Source organism: Bombus pyrosoma, linkage group LG5 (genome assembly GCF_014825855.1).
Source record: "Bombus pyrosoma isolate SC7728 linkage group LG5, ASM1482585v1, whole genome shotgun sequence".
Classification (NCBI taxonomy): Eukaryota; Metazoa; Arthropoda; class Insecta; order Hymenoptera; family Apidae; genus Bombus; species Bombus pyrosoma.
The window spans coordinates 5,414,374-5,432,019 of record NC_057774.1 but is presented as its reverse complement, the minus strand read 5'-3'; the positions used below and the strand labels follow the sequence as shown (position 1 = coordinate 5,432,019).

Genomic DNA, 17,646 nt, shown 5'->3' with positions numbered 1-17,646 from the left:
CATTATAAAAAAAATTATATGCTTGTAAATAAAGAAAAGAAAAAGTATGTTCAGAAAATAAATATTTCAAAATAATTATGGAATGTATATATGAATCTTAAATTCTATGGTATAAACTATTATAAACCTATTACAAAATATTGAAAATATATCAATTTATATATAATAATGCATTCATTATGCATTATACCAAAATGTACATCAAATATAAATATCAAACTGTATTGTACTGTATTTTTATCATATATTTTTTCATTTTTTCCTATTCTTAGACATTATAGAAGTATAAACCTCTTCTACAATATTAAAGAAGATTATATGCTCCAAGTTGTTTGTTTATGTTTCCATCCTGCCATATTGTTTTTCATGTTCATCACGTATTAATGTTAATAGCTTTTCATCATATTTTTGTGCAAATGCAGCATCAGCACTTTTGATTGATAGAAGCAAAAAATCTTTTTCCTGCCGAGACCAATTATAACTCCATTCTCGAAAGAGTTTTACACGACATCGAAACAGAGTTGGTCTGTCATATATAAGGTCTTCGTCATTTCCTAAATTTTCCATCCTAGATACCAATCCATGAACAAGACCCACAGGCCCACATTCTTCAATAAGTATATCCAGGAAATCATTTCTTTGCATTTCAGACCATTCTTGAAACCATTCTATTACATAGCGTAGTTTTGCTTCATTTGTGAGTATGGTAGTCATGTTCTACCTGTAATAAAATTCCAATTAATTAACATAATTAAAGATGGAAAAGTTATAACTACTTTGTAACTATCATATATTGTGATAAATTTACATAATAAAAAATATATTTTTTTACCACTCTTTATTAACAATGTTTAGTTATTTTCAGATTATTGTTCCTAACCATTACAAGTTTTTGTTTGTGAGCACACATAATGTTGTGACGATACATTATAGGATAACGATTAATGCAAAAAATATAACGTTTAAATCTATATAAATTTTACAATATCAAGGAAATCTTACAAAATTATTAGTCCGTCAGTTTAGATTTTTTAGGGTTAACTTCAACTTCGTCTTCGAAATCCGAATCGCTTTCTGACGCTAGCCGATCTAAAACTGACAAGAATAAGATTATTAGTTCCTACAGGCTTCCAACTAAAAAATTTTTTATTCTTATTGACTTTTTCCATTTACTTCCTGTATCAACAGAACTGTCTTGTTTCTCAACGAGGCTAGTTAAAAAATCATTGATTTCAATTTGTGTGGCATTCAAACAAGAAATTAAGTGATTCAGATTACTTGCATCTACACTATTATTCTTTTCATAAATACATTTGACGCTTTCATAAATTTGTACATGTATACTGGTATTATTCATTTTGCCGGAATATTTCTAATAATTTTCATTCACGTAAAAACAAATTTTTATAAATACCAAAGACTTGACTCAAGAAAAGTGCAATTTCTACAAATCAAAGGTGTGTTACATTTCATTACGACATTTCTTTTATTATATAAATTTTTAAAAGGGAGTATTTAATACCGATATAATGAATTAATTACAATATATAGAATTAATCTTCCTATTCTGAAAGCATTCATAAAAATATATAAAGTGTTACAAATTTTTAATAACAGACCATACATTTAATTGTGCGAAGTTAGGGGCATTTCGTCGTTAACATGTAAATTCTCCATTATATTAAGTTTGTTATATCATTGTCGTTGTCGTTTAGACAGACCGAATGATCGAATACTGACAGCATAAACGTGTTACATTACTACATTTGACAAACCTTAAAAACATATGTTGAAATTACCAAAATGGTTCTACTAGAAAATGATACGGTAATCTTTTATCTATAAAACATTATATATATTAGTTTGAAAGGGTTTTATATTAACTTTAATTTTAGTTTTTAGTGGAATTAACACGACTTTTCGATAAATCTCGACTTTCTGGTTCTGTAGTACTTACTATTAAAAGATGTAAGTATTTGTATTGTTATTTTATAAACATAATTGAAAAGTAAAATTTTTATTTGTAAAATGCTGTCCTCTCAGTTAATGGACACAACAAACCAGTACCAAGAGAAGGTAGGCCTGCGTTACCAACACCAACTGAATTTCTTTGTTTAGTAAGAGCTACATTAAGATCCAAAAAGATTTCTACTGTTGTATGTATTGTGTACTTTATAATGTAATATTTATTATTTTAATTGTAATTAATGAAACCTATCATCATTAATGAAATATATTTTACATTTCAGATACATTCTAAGGACGTAAATAAGTTCCAACAAGCATATTGGAATTTGTTAAAGTCAAATATCAATGGCCTTAAGAAACTAAAAAAGGTTAAATCTGCGAAACCTAAAGTTCATTAATATTGTGACAATTCAGTGTTTGACATTTACTTATTATATATATTATTAAAATTTTTTGTATAACACAAAACATATTTTCCCTAATGTATAATGCAATACTGCCTAAGAAATAAATCACAATGTAATAATTTACAACATAAAAATACATGCCAATACAAATACATTGTTGAATTTTTGTACTTAAATATATATAAAATATAATTATTATCAATACGAGTAAGACTCAATTCTATGATTTCTCGACGTACGCGATTTGTTACATAGAAAAAAAAAATATTTAAATTCACCAATCATCGATCGACAACGAATAAGTATCACCTCTGGCATCACGATACTAAATTTAAGAAATTATGTCAAGTAGATAATAAGTAGATAAGTCATTACATATATATATATACATATAAAATTTGTACGTACATTTTATTTAATCGATATTTAATTTAATAATTATTTTACTTTCAATAACGTTAACCGCATCGGGTATTTGATAATTATCTATCTTTAAATATTATGCAGTAATTATTCTCTTTTCATTTTCGTTAAATAAATAATAAATTAATTTCACTTTCAAAGAAACATAAGTATATGTTAAAACTACTGTTAACTTGGATTTACGAATAACTATAGGAAGTATGTTAATTAAAAATATACACTGTGTGCCCCTTGACATAGGCCATTTTGATGTGCGTTTGGGCTTAAAGGGATTATTTCTTCAGGGGCAGGTAGAAGTGACTAAGAAGCTTGTAGTGTAAAAGTAATTGAAAGATTGTCAACAATTTCGATTGTATTTTTCTGCTCCTTCTCAATAATTTTTAATCAAAATTACTACTGTTAAATTAATGTGAATACAGGTGCTAAAGAAATGCTGTAATTTATATATTCAGTTCTTAATCGTGAACTACAATTGCAGGAAAATATTTAATTTACGAATAACGCAAACAATTGCCTTGTGGTCCAATTATCAAGAATAAAAGTGATGGAAGAAATAATGGGTAGGTATCCGTACTTCTCCAATGAAAATAATGTACTTCGTATGTTAGTTAGTACGTAGCATATGATACGCGTCATTTCTGTTATAGAAATCGTGAAAGTTGAGGATGCAGTGTTCTTAGAAGATACAGCGCTGGAAAATTTATTTGGTGATTGTAATATATAGTCTATGATGTACAGAAATTTTTAATAGTTACTATAACATTGATGTGTGATTTTTATAGATCCAGAAAACGTACAAGAAACTATTATAATGTCTGCTGAACAAGGAGAATCCACTGACACAACAGGTATACAAAGTAGAGATAATTTTTTACTTTCTGATTTTATATATTTACACATGGCTTTTGTTCATTTTGTAATAGATTTGTTGTTTTTGCGTTACATTCTTTTTTTTTATTTATTATAGCCTTTTTTTTATTATGCTTTTCAGTTATTGCTCATGACGGTCAAATTATACAAATTATAACAGATTATGAATGTGTTACATGTCATCGTATCTTTCAATCGCAAGATGTAAGATTTTAACTTTATTTTGACATTATTATTAATAGTAGAAATATTCAAAATTGCTTAATTGTAAAATGTAATTTGCAATACGTTTTGACAAAATTACTTATTTCGATAGATGCTAAAGGAACATTTAGACATATGTAGAGAAGAAGATGATTCCAACATTTTGCAGTTAAGGAGTCTTGAGAATTATGAGTCAGATGATGAAGAGAAAGATAATAATCCAGACTATATTAATAATTCCAATATGGAAGGTATATATTATATAGAATTTTGTCAAACATATTTCAAAGAAAAAACTAGACAAGGAAAATGATCATTTCAGATGACAGTTCCAATAATCAAAAAAATTATAATGATAAGCCAATAATTATACCTGTACCTGATACACAATGTCATTGCTGTGCTGAAGATTTAAGCACTGCGCACAGTGGTGGTGAATTTAAATGTCAACACTGTAACCTATCATTTAAAAAGAAATCATCCTTAGAAAGACACATTGTGGTAATTCATTGGCAGTGTGATTCGTGTACCTGCAAAGATTGTGGACAATCATTTCGTGATAAAAAGTCACTAAACAAACATCGTTATACTACTCATGCTGATAAAAAAATTTTCAGGTAACTGTGCATTTACTATTAGGACGAATATTTCATTAAATAGTATAATTTAAAATGTTTTAGATGTGAGCCTTGCGATACTTATTTTTCACGAATGTATCATTTAAATCGTCATATAATGCAATCTGGATGTCATGGAAATATTCTTAATACATATAGTTGTCAAGTAAGTTTTATATATAATATTTAATTAGCAAAACAAAGTTCGAGGCTAATTGTATATGTTAATAGGTTTGCCAAAAAATTTTCACACGGAAGGATAATTTACGTGAACATTTACGAACTCATGCTGGAACTCCTCAAAGACAAAAAAAGCCTTGTAGATATTGTCCTAAGGAATTTTTTACTAACCAACAATTGTTAATTCACGAACGTGTACATACAGGAGAACGACCAGTTCAATGCGATTTATGCCCAAAGTCTTTTCTATCTTCTCTTGCATTAAAGAAACATAGACGTGTACATACAGGAGAAAAACCATTTGAATGTCAATATGTAAGTTTTGAATGAAATTCAATTTTAACAAGTTACGTTTCTTTTGTGATTGATATTATCTTATTATACAGAGTGGGGCATTTATAAGCAGGTCACCTGAATAACTTGCTTGTTTGCGAAGATAGAAGAAAATGCATTAAGCTGAACTTGGTATCAAGAGGCTCATAATCTGATAGTACTAATTTTTCTATAGGTGGAGGCATCAAGGAGATATGAAGATCAACTCTGTTTTTTTAAATGCAGTGGTATGGTTCCTTATTTATAATTTGGTAGAGTATTATGAAGGTCATTCAAGGTTACCCAAGGTCAACTGCAATAGAAAATAGATTGTCTCAGAGCACTCTTCGAATACTTCACTGATTTACATGCCACATGTTATATACATACTTAATGCTAGTACAAGTGTTTAAAATGACAATTGATCATGGATACATAGCCTAAAACATTGTAATACTGATGGTACTGCCTGACAAATTTCATTTGTATCTATTATAGAGCAGGTTCTTTTTATATGTTCTTGCATCCCAAGTTTGATTGTTGGTTTTTTATGGCACACTTCTTCCTTTAATTTTCTCCAGAAATAAAGATCTAGAGGTGTCAGGTCTTGCCAGCCATTTGTTACTTTCTGATTGACTAATCCAACGATCTCCAAATTTTCTGTTCGGAAATTCTATAACATTTCATGCTGAGTAAGCAGAACATCCGCCTTATTGGAACCACATGAATTGTCATATATACAGTGAAATGTCTTTTAACAATTCTGGCAAAACGTTTTCTGAAATTCTCTCATATTTACGACTATTTAGCGTGCCATCAATAAAATATGAACCAATTATTTTACTATGAAAAAGGTCGTACCAGACGTTTATAGATCAAGATCTCTGTTTGTCCACTTTTTTCAGGCATCGTGGATTATCAACTGATCAGTAGTGCATGTTGTGATAGTTAACTCCTTTGTGGTTTGTAAATGTGGTCTCATCTGTAAACAAAATTTTACTCAAGAACATTTCATCGCCTTGTAGTTTTCGTAAGCCCCATTCACGTTTTTGAAAATCATTTTCACTTAATTGTTTATCAAGTAAAATGTGGAACGGGTGAAATTTGTTAACGTGAAGTATTCGCAAAATATACAAAGATATAAGAAGAATACAAGAAGTATTTGTCGACTGATGCCACTCTCGCGTAAATAAGAAACCATACTATTCCATTTAAAAAATCGGCGTTGATCTTTGTATCTCCTTGATGCCTCCAGCTGTAGAAAAATTAGTAATATCAGATTATAAGTCCCTCCATACCAAGTAAGTCTAACCTAATGCATTTTCTTCTATCTTCAAAAAAAGCAAGTTATTCAGGTGACCTGTTTTAAATGCCCCACTCTGTACAAATTTCAGTAGATTTGTAATGTTAATCTCTTCATATAATTTTTCTATTACAAGCAAGCACTATATACAGGAAAATTAGTGTAAGTTTTTATTACAGATTATGTACAATTTACAATGTTGTACTTTGTATAATTAAAACTTTAATTTATATTGTAGGTACTATATTAATTAATTTTATACAATATATTAATTGATTTTCGAATTATTTTAGTGTCAAAAAAAGTTTGCTGCTCGGGAAACTTTAAATCGTCACCAAAGAACTCATACTGGCGAAAAACCTCATGTTTGTCAATATTGCTCTAAATCATTTATTCAGGCTGCTCAATTAAGAGCACATATATTTCATCACACTGGTGAAAATGGTTTTTACTGTGAGGTATGTGGGAAAGCATTTAGTAGAAAAGCTCGGTTAAATGTTCACAAAAAATTTGTTCATGAAGGAGCCACCCCATTTGCATGTCAAATGTGTGAAAAGAAATTTATAAGAAAAGAAGATCTTGTTAAACATGTAGTACTTCATACAGGAGTTAAAGGTAACAGAATCGTTATAATTTTGACATTATAATTTTTGTGAACTTTAATTAAACAATATTCTCTTTGTTACAGCATATAAATGTGACAAATGTACAAAAGCTTTTTCTACAAAATCTTCCTTACAAGCTCATTTAAATACTCATAGACGAGAACCACCACAATCTTGTGTTGAATGTAATAGAGTTTTTATACGTCAAGATTGTTTAATGAGGCATATTAAAGCAAAACACCGTGATCTATTAGAAGAAGTAATGGATGAAGTCGAAAAAAAGAATTTACAAATACAATTATATAATATTGCAACAGTTGCTGCAGAGAAAACAAAGAAAGGAGAGTCTACTCAATTTTCCACTGAAGAATTGTTAAAAGCCATAGCTGATCTTTTGAAAATATTAATTGATGATGATACTCTTCAGGTATAAATCGCAATAATAGTATTTGTAACTATAACAATTGTATTACATCAAATATTATTTAATACATGTTTATATGTATGTATTTTACAGCTCTTTGGTTGGCCTGATGCCCCTATTGAAGATATTGTACAAGCTGTAATTAGACGATGTGGGCATGAACCATTAACATCAGAATGTAGATTACCTTTTGATGAAAGATTAAGGGAAAACATAAAGTGTTTATTTATGGTTGTTATAGAAGATAATATGGTAAAATCTCTTTTAACACGAAAGACAATAGATGACGTAATTGTACATATTTTGAAACTTTCAAAGGAAGTAAATTTATAGTTATGAAGAAGAAATAATTATTAACTAAGTTTCTATTTACATATGAAGTGTTCATTTTCTTCTCCTAATATTAACAAAATTTAGTCAAGTTGTGTTTTTTCTTTTCAAATTATGAAAAAGATAATTAATATCTTTTTTATACATTTACTTTTTTATGTGGATAAAAGATTCAAACATTTTGTTTAGGTTTAATCTTTTTGATTCTTTAATAATATATATCTATTAATAATTGTTGTTACATATTAATATGTAGTTGAATCTACTGATGCATTTTATTTTAAAGCAATTATTTTTTGTATAATATACATTATTTACAAAATATAATTATGTACTGCTCTAGATACCTATCTTATAAGAATTTATTTATCAAAAATATTGTTACTAAATACTGAATGGGCCGTCTAAATGGGATTACCTACATATTTGTCAACCTGTATACGTAAAAGTCAAGTAAAAGAATAGAGGTTAATTTATCATGTTACACTATTTGTACATTAAAGAAACAAGCAATTATGAGTTAGTTATTCTTCTAAATCACTTTTGCAAAAATAAAGTTATGTTATGATGTATATATATATATATATATACATATATAGTTGTATATTAATATAACAATAAATAATGTATATTGTTACATAATATTATAATGTTTAATGTGTAATTTATTTTTAATTAATTTAATGTAATTCATTTGTTTATTAATGAGTCATTGCAATTACAACTTATCGCGTACTTCGATCTGTCAATCAGACTAAATATCACACAACTGTTACTACTACAGTTATAAGTTATAAACAAATTTAAAAATCGTTTAGTCTGTGGACCATATATCACTGTAATCACCTAGCGGTGATACGGTGAAACTAATCTTTCATGAAAAAATTTAAAAATCAAATTTTTCGGACTATAAGGTGAATTCTTGAACTGGTCAGGAATATATAAGTACATATAAGCAATGGGTAGTCATCATATTAATTATGTTTCGTGAAAAATAATATTATTTTATTTAATGCATTTCTCGTTGTTAGTCACCGTAATGTTTACTTTCCCATATACATATATTATTCAGAAAAGAACGCTTCGGATAGTTTTAGTCGATTATACATATTTATTTTGTCATGCAGAATATTATAAAAAATAATTTTCTTTCCATTAATATCATTTTGTCGTAAAGTACAAGAAAGATATCGGATGAGAATATTTCTTTTAAATACTACAGAAAAAGATGCATTAAACGCGGTGGCAGTGCTAACAAAGAACATTATTTAATTTCTCGAAATATGACTACTTCTCATGTTACACCGTCAAATTACTTAAATATGATCTATTAAAAAATTTATTTAAATACTTTCTCTTTTTAAAAATATAACATATTTATATTATTATTCGATTGCACATAATAATATTACATTTATATTAAAATCTGTAATTTTGACCAAAAGCATATATTGCACAAGTAAAGAATAAGTGAAACGTCGGAACGTATATAAAATGATTCAATATTATACATTTTTCTAGGTATGTATGTTTCATTGTTACATATCTCACGCTTCCTTTTCATGGAACTTTGTGTTTACACTATAGAATAGTACTCGAATTTGTGTTTGATTACAGATTAACATGTTTGTTAAATAAATATTGCATTTGCTTTATCGCGTACTTCTTGTACGCGTAGCTATATGATTAGGAAATACATAATCTGTATTCTTATACATTTTTCCTGTTCTATATTTAGATTTAGAAAATTAAAGTTGATTATTTATATATTATATATAATATATGTTATTATATGTAATATATATATAGAGCGGCAATGAACTTAAGCACTTTTTTTTAAAGATAATGATAATAACAATAGTAATAATAACAATAACAATAATATTGTTATCAACAACTGTATTCGAACAGGAGAGAAATATATTACACACAAGTGTACAAATACACATTCATTCATTCATTCGTTCGTTCGTTCACTCGTTGAGTGTTTATATGTAGTTTGTTGAATATATCCAAATTATTGTAATGTTTTATTGCGTAGTAACCTAACGTTAATTTTTGACGTGACATTAAAGGAGGTAAAAGAAGAATATAAATATAATTTAGATTTAAAAGATTATTAAAAGTCTAAGTGTTTTAAACACAGAAAGCTTAGCTCGAAAGGGTACGTAGTATACTTTGAGAATACCGAATAGGCAATTTGTGAAAGATAACTTGTATTATAAATTAAAGAAAACCGATTTGTTATGTTACTTTTTCCTTTCTATAATAAAAACTGTCGGTATTTTTTGATTTTGTCTCTGACACTTTCACATTTTAATTAGACAAAAATCATGCATACCTGAATGTGATATAAAGATAACGTATTTTATTGAAATAAAATACGTGAATATCGCGTACTCTTTCGAATATTTAAGAAATATATTATAGCAACATTGATTGATGTGTTTGGCGATGCTGTGTTAGCGAATTAATAAATATAGTCGTATAATGTGCGCATCAAATATGTACCAAACATATGTACATCAAACATATTGATAAACTGACACAAAAGATGAATACAATACTGAAGCTAAATTATGTATCTCGCTTCGAAGGTGGTACCAAATGATCTGGTAATTCTGCAGGTAGGTCGTAACCTTCGAGTTTTACATGAATCAGATGCATTGCTAAAGCAAATTCTTCGGAGTCCAAAAATCCATCTTTGTCGATATCGGATAACTTCCAAATTCTGCCAAGTACATTGTTTGGTAATTTTGATTTTACCATTTCCGATTTTGCCGCTGAAAATGTGATTCCAAATGGATATTATTAATAATAGAAAATAAGAAAAAGGTAAGAATATCATATAGTACGAAAATAATTTATATTGCTTTAAGCTTTAACTATTTTGCATAAAACAAAAGCGTCATATAATCGGAAGAAAGTCTAGTTGAGTTTTAAGCATAAGAGTTAATACATTACATGTAATAAGAATTTACCTGCTCCGGTAATTTTTCCATCACATGGACCGAGTTTTTCAAACATTAAATTGTATTTATATCTTTCCTTATTGACAATCCATTCTGGTTCACCTGCGCCAGCATCGATACCCTCACCTCGTTTATATCCGAATGGACTCACTTGATCTTCCACGCCTTCGAATGCACCGCCTATCATACAAAATATCATGCAACTTCGTAAATTTGTATCATATTTGAATATCAAAAAAGACAACGAAAGGAAGGAAAATTTGATTTTCATAGAATCTTATTTTCTTCTAAAATGGTATGTGGAAGATAAAAAAATATGATGAATAAATATAAAAAGTCAAGAAAATAATAGTCCCATTCATCCCTGTTTTCTGAGCATCGAAGTTAACGTTTGGTTGTACTGAATGGAATGGTTTCAGAAAATCGTTTATTTACTGAAAAATAATTAGATCACACGAACTTAAAAAATTAATAAATAGATTATAAACGTTTATCTATTTGTCTTCTAGTCCGGTATATATTTTTGTGAGTAACAAAGACAAAAGACATAAATATGGAAAGATACCTTTAACGAGTGAATCTGATGTTGTACCGATTTCTTCATGAGGGATCATACTCATGAGTTGGGCAATATCTTTAACCAGCATATTATCAACCACTTCTAAGAGTTTAGGCTTCAAAGTGTTAAATTTACTAAAATCATGGTGAGCTAAGGACTCTTGCATCTTTTTTAAATCTGGAAAGTCACCAGGTGAAATTTGTTGTTCCCTTTGTATTTGATCATAAATTTGGCCCAAATTTTTGATAAGTTCTTTCTTTTTGGTATCTTTACCGAATACACTAGGCATATCTTTTCTTAAAGCACTGATTATATAAGCATGCACCTATAAGTCAACATATCGTTAGATTTTATCGTTTGTTGAAACAGTACAGCCGATATCGATCGATTAGTAATAGGGTGCGGTAATCAATAGGCTGTAATTTTTGTTTCCTTACCTTTGCTAACCGTGCACGTTTAATCAAGTCGTTGAGCTTTCTAAGTGCCGCGTTTCTAGGTAACGATTGCATATCTTTGAATAAATCTTGTTCCTCGTCTTCAAATAGCCTAAAAAGAAAGGAAAGAAAAAGATGTGAAATGATGAAAGATACAAAGCTATACAAGTTTTTATAACACAAAGTGTAAACCATATAATGGCTTTGTATAATAAGTAAAAAATGCTTATGTTGCAATAACATAACAGATAATGTAGTATTCGTATAAAGTAAAAATATGGGAAAATAAAAACAACTCACCGTTTATTTACATCATATCTTAAAGGCTGATCCCAAAATGAACCAATATATACCCTAGCTACTTCAGGAGTTTGTAAAACTTTTCCCAAGGACCACATCAATGCTCCGTATACTCTCATGAGTTGTTGATGATCGATCATATCAGCTTTATTGAGTACAATTCTAATTTTATCATCATGACCGCGTAATGCTTCAATTAATCTTCTGAATTCATCAGAGATGTCAAGCTTATGTGCGTCAAACAGTAGAATGATCCTGTCTACCCGTTCAGCAAACCATTCCATAACACCAGTAAAATCATAACCTCTGTCAACCTAACATGAGAAAAACTGGTTTTTTAATTAAATATACAAGCTTGATTTGCAAATAGAAGTTTGCAGAGATCCATACCCTTTGTTTCTCGCCTGATAGGATACCAGGTGTATCGACTATAGATATGCCTTTCAGAACAGGAGACGCAACAGTAGAACATTGAAATCTATTAAGAAAAGCATTCCCAAATTTGGAAAGAGGACGAAACTGCTTGTTTGGATCAACAACTAAAGCATTTCCAGGGATCACACGTTCATTCTCATTGTACATAACTGCAATGAAGCGATCTGTTGTTGGTTCAGGTCCGATTCTTATTCCAGGAAAGTCTCGTTCTAGCAAATACTTGATGAAAGTAGTTTTTCCAGTAGAGTATTGACCCACCAAAAGGATCATGGGTTTTGCATCAAAATCCGGATCATCAAGTTGAGGCGAATGAAAATCTTGAAATTGGTAATGCTGCTCAAGTGGCAATAATTTAGACTTGTATATTTTTTTAAGGCCATCAGCAACATTTTCAAAGAGATCCTGTTTTCCGCTTTCTACTCGGCTTAACCAGCTAAACATTTCGTATATTAGTCAAAAGATGGTTCTGCAAATATAACAATATATTACAGTCATTATTGTAAAAAGTCACGTATGACTAAAGAATGTTATGTTCATATGACTTCGATCGTTTTTTCTTTGCCAAACAAAATCATAATCTTAATACAGATTTGATGTTGATTCACAACTTTAACACAACAATTACGAATATCCCTCTTCTTCTCTACTATTTTGAATAATTTAAGTAGATATTATATGTATCGTATATATACTTATAATGAAAATAAATAAGGAAAGGTGAAAGAATGATGAAAATTTGAGAAAATAACATGAAATAAATCTAACCTCCTGTTCTGATTTCAATAAAACACACAAATAATGACAGGCGTGCTCAACACTGACACTATCATACGGCACGACAGCACGACGTTTACCAGCCCATATGTAATTTATACGTATGTGTTGGAACGTAACTAGAATACTGCTTGTCAACGAATTAAGTATTCTACAAAAAATTTAATCTCGAAAAACTTGACAATTTAATTCTATTTCTGAAGCACGAAATGATCGATCGAAACAGGAAATGTGTATCGCTCGAACACGTTAATTGTAAGAAAACAACCGGCGATTACGCGCGACTACTCAACAGACCACGTCGCGAACAATTCTATATCGATACCGCGACTGCGCATATCATCACAGTCACTATATACCTCCTTCCATTCTCTAGTACTCTAGTTTATTATCCCTCTCTTTTCTCTGCGTTCCTTTCTATTCTTTCATCCTTTTTTCTTTCTTACATATTTCTATCTTTCTCTCTTTCTCCTTTTCCTATTTTTTATATGTGGCACCTTTGTCCTTTTCTTTTGGTAAATGTTTCTTTTTCGACAGAGTATTGTCAATAAATACATAGATTTGATAAATGGGAAGTAGGTTATACAAATATTTACAATGATTATTATATATAATTAAATCTATTGAATATATATATATGTGTATATATGTATATATATATATGTGTGTGTGTGTGTATAGTTGAGAGTAGCCAATTTCAATGGATCAAATTATCCTGAATCATTAGAAATTAATTAAATTGAGAATATATTATATAAATGAAGATGAGCAAATAATATGGAGACTATCAATCGAAAATTTCAAATACAATTGAAAGAATAATTTATATTTAAAATAGGTACTTATTAAAATATAGGTATAAATATATATAGACATTTATTAAAACATTTCAAGTAGGTATCGTCCAATGAATTTAAAAGTGTACGATATTTGGAGCCTTTCTCTTTTATAGAAGTAAGGAATCCTTCTCCATTCCAATGAATGATTTACGTATGTATTTCTGTAAAGTTACGTACTAAGTAAAAGATACGCATACTGTCTACATTAAGAGTCACGCATGTGTTTAGCTTTATCTTGAAATGAGCGCACTGTTACGCGTCACTGTTAGTCGAGGTCGGTCATATTCCATCTATGATACATTACATACATACATACATACATATATACATACGTGTATATCTATTCGATTACTTATCCTCTTACTTATCTATCCATAAAAAAAGAAAACAATTATAGATAAAAAAGAAAAAAGCTAATGTAAGATAATGTAATTTCATTGCTAGTCAAATAATTAATAATAATTTATTTTCCGAATCATTGTGTTCAAATAATTGTTAACATTTCATTGTTGTGAATTATTTTTCGATTTAATATAATACCAACAGCGATATTTGGTAAAAAATAATATCGTATCACATACATATATATAAATAGAACAATGGGATTATATGTACATATATACAAATTGAATATTAATATAAAAATATTGTGAGTCCATTTATTTATTTGTAAAATAGTATGTAGACGTACATATGTTAAATAATTGTGATTAATGAACAGTAGGTAGGGAAGATTCGACCGTTCAATGATACGTATGCATATGTACATGAAATAAAAAAGTAATTACTTACATACTAGGGTTACTAGGTATATCGGTCGATACGGTACGATCTCGATGCCATTTAATTGACGCATTCACGCATATCTTCCATTTGAGTATTTGAATTCAACGGAAAGAGTGCTTGAAATAATCGTTCTCGTATTGCGTAACGAGACATGCAAAACATTCAGTGTCATTCGTTGCATAAGCAACGCGGACACATCCTGGTTAAACGATTTTATGCCAATTTAGTAATCTTAACCAGCTTCGCTCGAATTAGAATTGATTCGTATGATACAGTATACTTTGTTTTACGACTATATGCGTTATCACTATCACGGACTATATATGAAAATCGAGAATTTTGGTTTCTTTCTTGCAAGATAAATTGTCAAGTATAATCAATTGTAGATAGATAGATATATATTTTGTGTATTAATGGGAGAGACTCATAAGAGCAGACATTCATCATCCCAGTTCTCAGGAAGCACGTCCTTCCATAATTTAATTAAGGTTTTTAGTCGACAAGGGGTGCCACACTTTGGTATATTCATATGATACAATGTCATTTTTTCTGTATCATTTAGATACATTAACTATAAAAGAATAAAAAGAAAAAATAAAAAAGAGGAAGGAAGAAAATATGAAAATAAATTAGACGAAACAAATATTAAGTGGATTAGAAATGATTCTTTTCAGTAGGAAATATATAATACCTTCAGTTCTGTGTCCGCAGAATTGGATGCAACATGCAGTTCGAAAATAAGCGTCGAGCCGTAATCAGGTTTAAAGTATTCATTCGTGAATCCCATGGTTCTTAATAAATTAACAAGAGTTATGTCATGAGCAGAATAAAGATACGTTCGTCTTGTATCTTGACCATCATTAAAAGCGTGTAAACGCTCCAAAATTTCTTTCAGTAATGGGCCTAAAAAATATTATTTATATAGGCGAATAACTACAATAAGATAAGAATGGTTTCTTGATCATAATTGTTATAAGATATAGATATTCATATATGTGTACCTCCTCGAAGTCGTTGTTGTAATGTATTGCTTGTAAATATAGCTAAGCTACGGGCTGCAATTTCACGCATATGCCGATTGTAGTATTTGTTTGTCCATTCGGGTAATTTTAAGCCATTACGTTCCTCGATTTCCAAAATATTGTACAAAAATTCAACATCGGTGATTGTCGAGATATTTTTTGCGGTATAATTGGAAAGTTCTTGAAAATATTCGGCTGATGGAGATTCTGGACGTTTAGATTCATTTGCGTATGCTTCTCTCAAAGCTTTCTCTAATCGTGGACAGGGAGCCTTAACTACGATCGTCTGAAAATTGTGATTGTTGTTTTATCTTTCTTCCTCTCTCTAGCTGTTTTAATATCGAAAGCATTTTGCTGGCGTACGATACGTATACCTTATCCAAATGTCTAGGAGTGGAATGAACAGGAACAGGATACCACATTAATCCTGGCACAAATATTTCCTCTGTGTTTGGTGGATATAAAGCAGCTAGTAAACATTGAGCAGACATTATGCACCGATCCGCGTAAGTACTTTGCGTCAAAGACAAACCACTCTCATACTTGTTGCCAATTATTGAGTCGTATTCATTACGAATCCACTGACCAATATTGTACATTCGTACCATACCTTCCTGTGCATGAGATCGAATAATTATATGATTATGTATAATGTTTGTGTACATTGAAAACTTATTTATGTGATATTGATGCATTGGGTAGCATGCATTTTCAATAACATTCCACTTATGATAATAAATAATAATAAACGGTTATCGATTTATAAAAAACAGATTTGAAATTTGTTAAACCTTGGTTAAAGCTCCCCAGCCCCCTTGCCATTTATAATCCCGATACGGATCATTTGGGTAACTTTCAGTAGGAGTACGATCTCCATGTCGAAAAACCTGCCAAGTCATTAACAGATTAATAATCATAAGAGAAAGGTATGTCAATTACTGTATTACAAAAAGTGTATATTGGAAAACAATACATATACTTACAAATATCACCTGTCGTACGGAATTTTGTGGAGCTAACAGTATAAAACTGATAGTGAGAGTGAGTATCAAAATAAAAATCGATACGCGAACACTCATCTTATTTCGTTGACATTTGTCCCGTTTGTTGTTATCATTAGCTCTGTATATATCTATGATATGTAAGAAAAAATGATACGTATATCGTATGATAGATAAAAGATACTTGTGCGTGCACTGTGCACGTATAGAAGAACGAAGAAAGGAAAACAACGTTACTGAAAGACATGAGTGATATACAAAGATGAAATATAGGAATCAACTGCTTGGCGGAAACGCGCGCGATGTCTTCTAATTGGTAAATACATAATTACGTACATAAGTAGAGAGTTTCTTGTAACAGCGCACAGTTTCTTTAAATGCGCGTATGGGTACAAGTAGAAATATCAGCAGTATCAGTACTTCGTTCTGATTTCTATGTATTCCATCATAAAGATCGCATGACATATAAACACTAGAGCGCGCTCGTATCATTGATACATCATATGAATCGTTTTTCGACATTTTAGACCACGATTATATAATCCGGTATCGTGATTTATTGTAAAGTCCCTGAAGCCCTGTCTTTCTTTATTTCTTTTTAGAAATAAAGAGAAATTTTCTGGTTACTACATCTTGTTTTTTTAGTTGATCCAATTTATTACGAAGAGTGTGTGTCTATTTTATAAAGGATGCTTTTCTCTTCCTGACCTCTCTGCTGCATTTAGAGTCCTACTATTTGATAGAATTCCTGGTTTTTGTGGGATTTTTTTCTGGAGTTACTTCCTGAAATAGTTGTAGTTATGAGATGATGGTAGTCATAAGATATTCATATTTATCTATAAGTGACAACTCATCATATTCTTTGCCCATTAATAGGAGAT

General features: G+C 29.7%; 6 protein-coding genes across 16 annotated transcripts; 2 read left to right on the top strand and 4 right to left on the bottom strand.

Moving 5' to 3' along the window:
* Positions 1-224: 224 nt before the first annotated feature.
* LOC122567298 (uncharacterized protein C14orf119) lies at positions 225-2,802 on the bottom strand. 3 transcript variants are annotated; one of them, XM_043725656.1, is made up of 3 exons: positions 2,784-2,802; positions 1,003-1,095; positions 225-721 (listed from the first exon to the last, which is right to left on the bottom strand). In XM_043725656.1, the coding sequence occupies exon 3, from the start codon at positions 712-714 to the stop codon at positions 337-339; it is 378 nt and encodes a 125-aa protein (XP_043581591.1). In that variant the 5' UTR covers positions 715-721; positions 1,003-1,095; positions 2,784-2,802; the 3' UTR covers positions 225-336. The 3 variants fall into 3 exon arrangements, with proteins under 3 accessions (XP_043581591.1, XP_043581590.1, XP_043581592.1); XM_043725655.1 differs by lacking the exon at positions 2,784-2,802 and adding an exon at positions 1,174-1,222; XM_043725657.1 differs by lacking the exons at positions 1,003-1,095; positions 2,784-2,802 and adding an exon at positions 833-987.
* On the top strand, positions 1,316-2,582 carry LOC122567299 (signal recognition particle 14 kDa protein). Of its 2 annotated transcripts, XM_043725660.1 has the most exons (5): positions 1,316-1,457; positions 1,716-1,827; positions 1,896-1,968; positions 2,044-2,156; positions 2,250-2,582. In XM_043725660.1, the coding sequence occupies exons 2-5, from the start codon at positions 1,804-1,806 to the stop codon at positions 2,364-2,366; spliced, it is 327 nt and encodes a 108-aa protein (XP_043581595.1). In that variant the 5' UTR covers positions 1,316-1,457; positions 1,716-1,803; the 3' UTR covers positions 2,367-2,582. The 2 variants fall into 2 exon arrangements, with proteins under 2 accessions (XP_043581595.1, XP_043581593.1); XM_043725658.1 differs by lacking the exon at positions 1,316-1,457 and having other exon boundaries at positions 1,672-1,827.
* LOC122567296 (zinc finger protein 25-like) lies at positions 2,757-7,685 on the top strand. Of its 6 annotated transcripts, none has more exons than XM_043725650.1 (12): positions 2,757-2,775; positions 3,277-3,358; positions 3,446-3,505; positions 3,581-3,646; positions 3,790-3,872; positions 3,985-4,123; positions 4,195-4,489; positions 4,553-4,655; positions 4,721-4,984; positions 6,578-6,899; positions 6,973-7,316; positions 7,407-7,685. In XM_043725650.1, the coding sequence occupies exons 2-12, from the start codon at positions 3,343-3,345 to the stop codon at positions 7,644-7,646; spliced, it is 1,932 nt and encodes a 643-aa protein (XP_043581585.1). In that variant the 5' UTR covers positions 2,757-2,775; positions 3,277-3,342; the 3' UTR covers positions 7,647-7,685. The 6 variants fall into 6 exon arrangements, with proteins under 6 accessions (XP_043581585.1, XP_043581583.1, XP_043581582.1 ...); XM_043725648.1 differs by lacking the exon at positions 2,757-2,775 and adding an exon at positions 2,955-3,088; XM_043725647.1 differs by lacking the exon at positions 2,757-2,775 and adding an exon at positions 2,955-3,120.
* Positions 4,293-6,445, bottom strand: LOC122567301. Its single transcript, XM_043725662.1, has 3 exons — positions 5,843-6,445; positions 5,081-5,654; positions 4,293-4,402 (listed from the first exon to the last, which is right to left on the bottom strand). The coding sequence occupies exons 1-2, from the start codon at positions 5,888-5,890 to the stop codon at positions 5,391-5,393; spliced, it is 312 nt and encodes a 103-aa protein (XP_043581597.1). The 5' UTR covers positions 5,891-6,445; the 3' UTR covers positions 4,293-4,402; positions 5,081-5,390.
* A 941-nt stretch (positions 7,686-8,626) lies between the features above and the next one.
* On the bottom strand, positions 8,627-15,557 carry LOC122567297 (EH domain-containing protein 3). 3 transcript variants are annotated; one of them, XM_043725654.1, is made up of 7 exons: positions 15,434-15,557; positions 12,299-12,809; positions 11,909-12,222; positions 11,612-11,720; positions 11,181-11,499; positions 10,625-10,795; positions 8,627-10,426 (listed from the first exon to the last, which is right to left on the bottom strand). In XM_043725654.1, the coding sequence occupies exons 2-7, from the start codon at positions 12,782-12,784 to the stop codon at positions 10,221-10,223; spliced, it is 1,605 nt and encodes a 534-aa protein (XP_043581589.1). In that variant the 5' UTR covers positions 12,785-12,809; positions 15,434-15,557; the 3' UTR covers positions 8,627-10,220. The 3 variants fall into 3 exon arrangements, with proteins under 3 accessions (XP_043581589.1, XP_043581588.1, XP_043581587.1); XM_043725653.1 differs by lacking the exon at positions 15,434-15,557 and adding an exon at positions 14,749-15,160; XM_043725652.1 differs by lacking the exon at positions 15,434-15,557 and adding an exon at positions 13,109-13,442.
* Positions 15,167-16,843, bottom strand: LOC122567876 (lysosomal acid phosphatase-like). The gene is made up of 6 exons (XM_043727003.1): positions 16,748-16,843; positions 16,556-16,651; positions 16,139-16,378; positions 15,744-16,050; positions 15,434-15,645; positions 15,167-15,313 (listed from the first exon to the last, which is right to left on the bottom strand). Exons 1-6 carry the CDS (start codon positions 16,841-16,843, stop codon positions 15,167-15,169), a joined length of 1,098 nt encoding a protein of 365 aa, XP_043582938.1.
* Between the last annotated feature and the right edge of the window lie 803 nt (positions 16,844-17,646).

Bases quoted from the DNA above. Each gene is read 5' to 3' on its own strand.
- LOC122567876 (XM_043727003.1), bottom strand. From the start codon at position 16,843: ATGAGTGTTCGCGTATCGATTTTTATTTTGATACTCACTCTCACTATC. The intron at 16,051-16,138 runs GTATACGTATCG...CACAATTTTCAG, and splicing joins CTCCTAGACATTTGGATAAG to ACGATCGTAGTTAAGGCTCC. The intron at 15,314-15,433 runs GTATTATATATT...ATTCTTTTATAG, and splicing joins CTGCGGACACAGAACTGAAG to TTAATGTATCTAAATGATAC.
- LOC122567301 (XM_043725662.1), bottom strand. From the start codon at position 5,890: ATGCCTGAAAAAAGTGGACAAACAGAGATCTTGATCTATAAACGTCTG. The intron at 5,655-5,842 runs GTACGACCTTTT...GAAATGTTATAG, and splicing joins TCTTGATCTATAAACGTCTG to AATTTCCGAACAGAAAATTT.
- LOC122567298 (XM_043725656.1), bottom strand. From the start codon at position 714: ATGACTACCATACTCACAAATGAAGCAAAACTACGCTATGTAATAGAA.
- LOC122567299 (XM_043725660.1), top strand. From the start codon at position 1,804: ATGGTTCTACTAGAAAATGATACG. The intron at 1,828-1,895 runs GTAATCTTTTAT...CTTTAATTTTAG, and splicing joins TTCTACTAGAAAATGATACG to TTTTTAGTGGAATTAACACG. The intron at 1,969-2,043 runs GTAAGTATTTGT...CTGTCCTCTCAG, and splicing joins AGTACTTACTATTAAAAGAT to TTAATGGACACAACAAACCA.
- LOC122567296 (XM_043725650.1), top strand. The intron at 3,506-3,580 runs GTGATTGTAATA...TGATTTTTATAG, and splicing joins AGCGCTGGAAAATTTATTTG to ATCCAGAAAACGTACAAGAA. The intron at 4,985-6,577 runs GTAAGTTTTGAA...GAATTATTTTAG, and splicing joins AACCATTTGAATGTCAATAT to TGTCAAAAAAAGTTTGCTGC.
- LOC122567297 (XM_043725654.1), bottom strand. From the start codon at position 12,784: ATGTTTAGCTGGTTAAGCCGAGTAGAAAGCGGAAAACAGGATCTCTTT. The intron at 11,500-11,611 runs GTAAGGAAACAA...GTTGACTTATAG, and splicing joins AACGTGCACGGTTAGCAAAG to GTGCATGCTTATATAATCAG. The intron at 10,427-10,624 runs GTAAATTCTTAT...TCACATTTTCAG, and splicing joins TGGAAAAATTACCGGAGCAG to CGGCAAAATCGGAAATGGTA.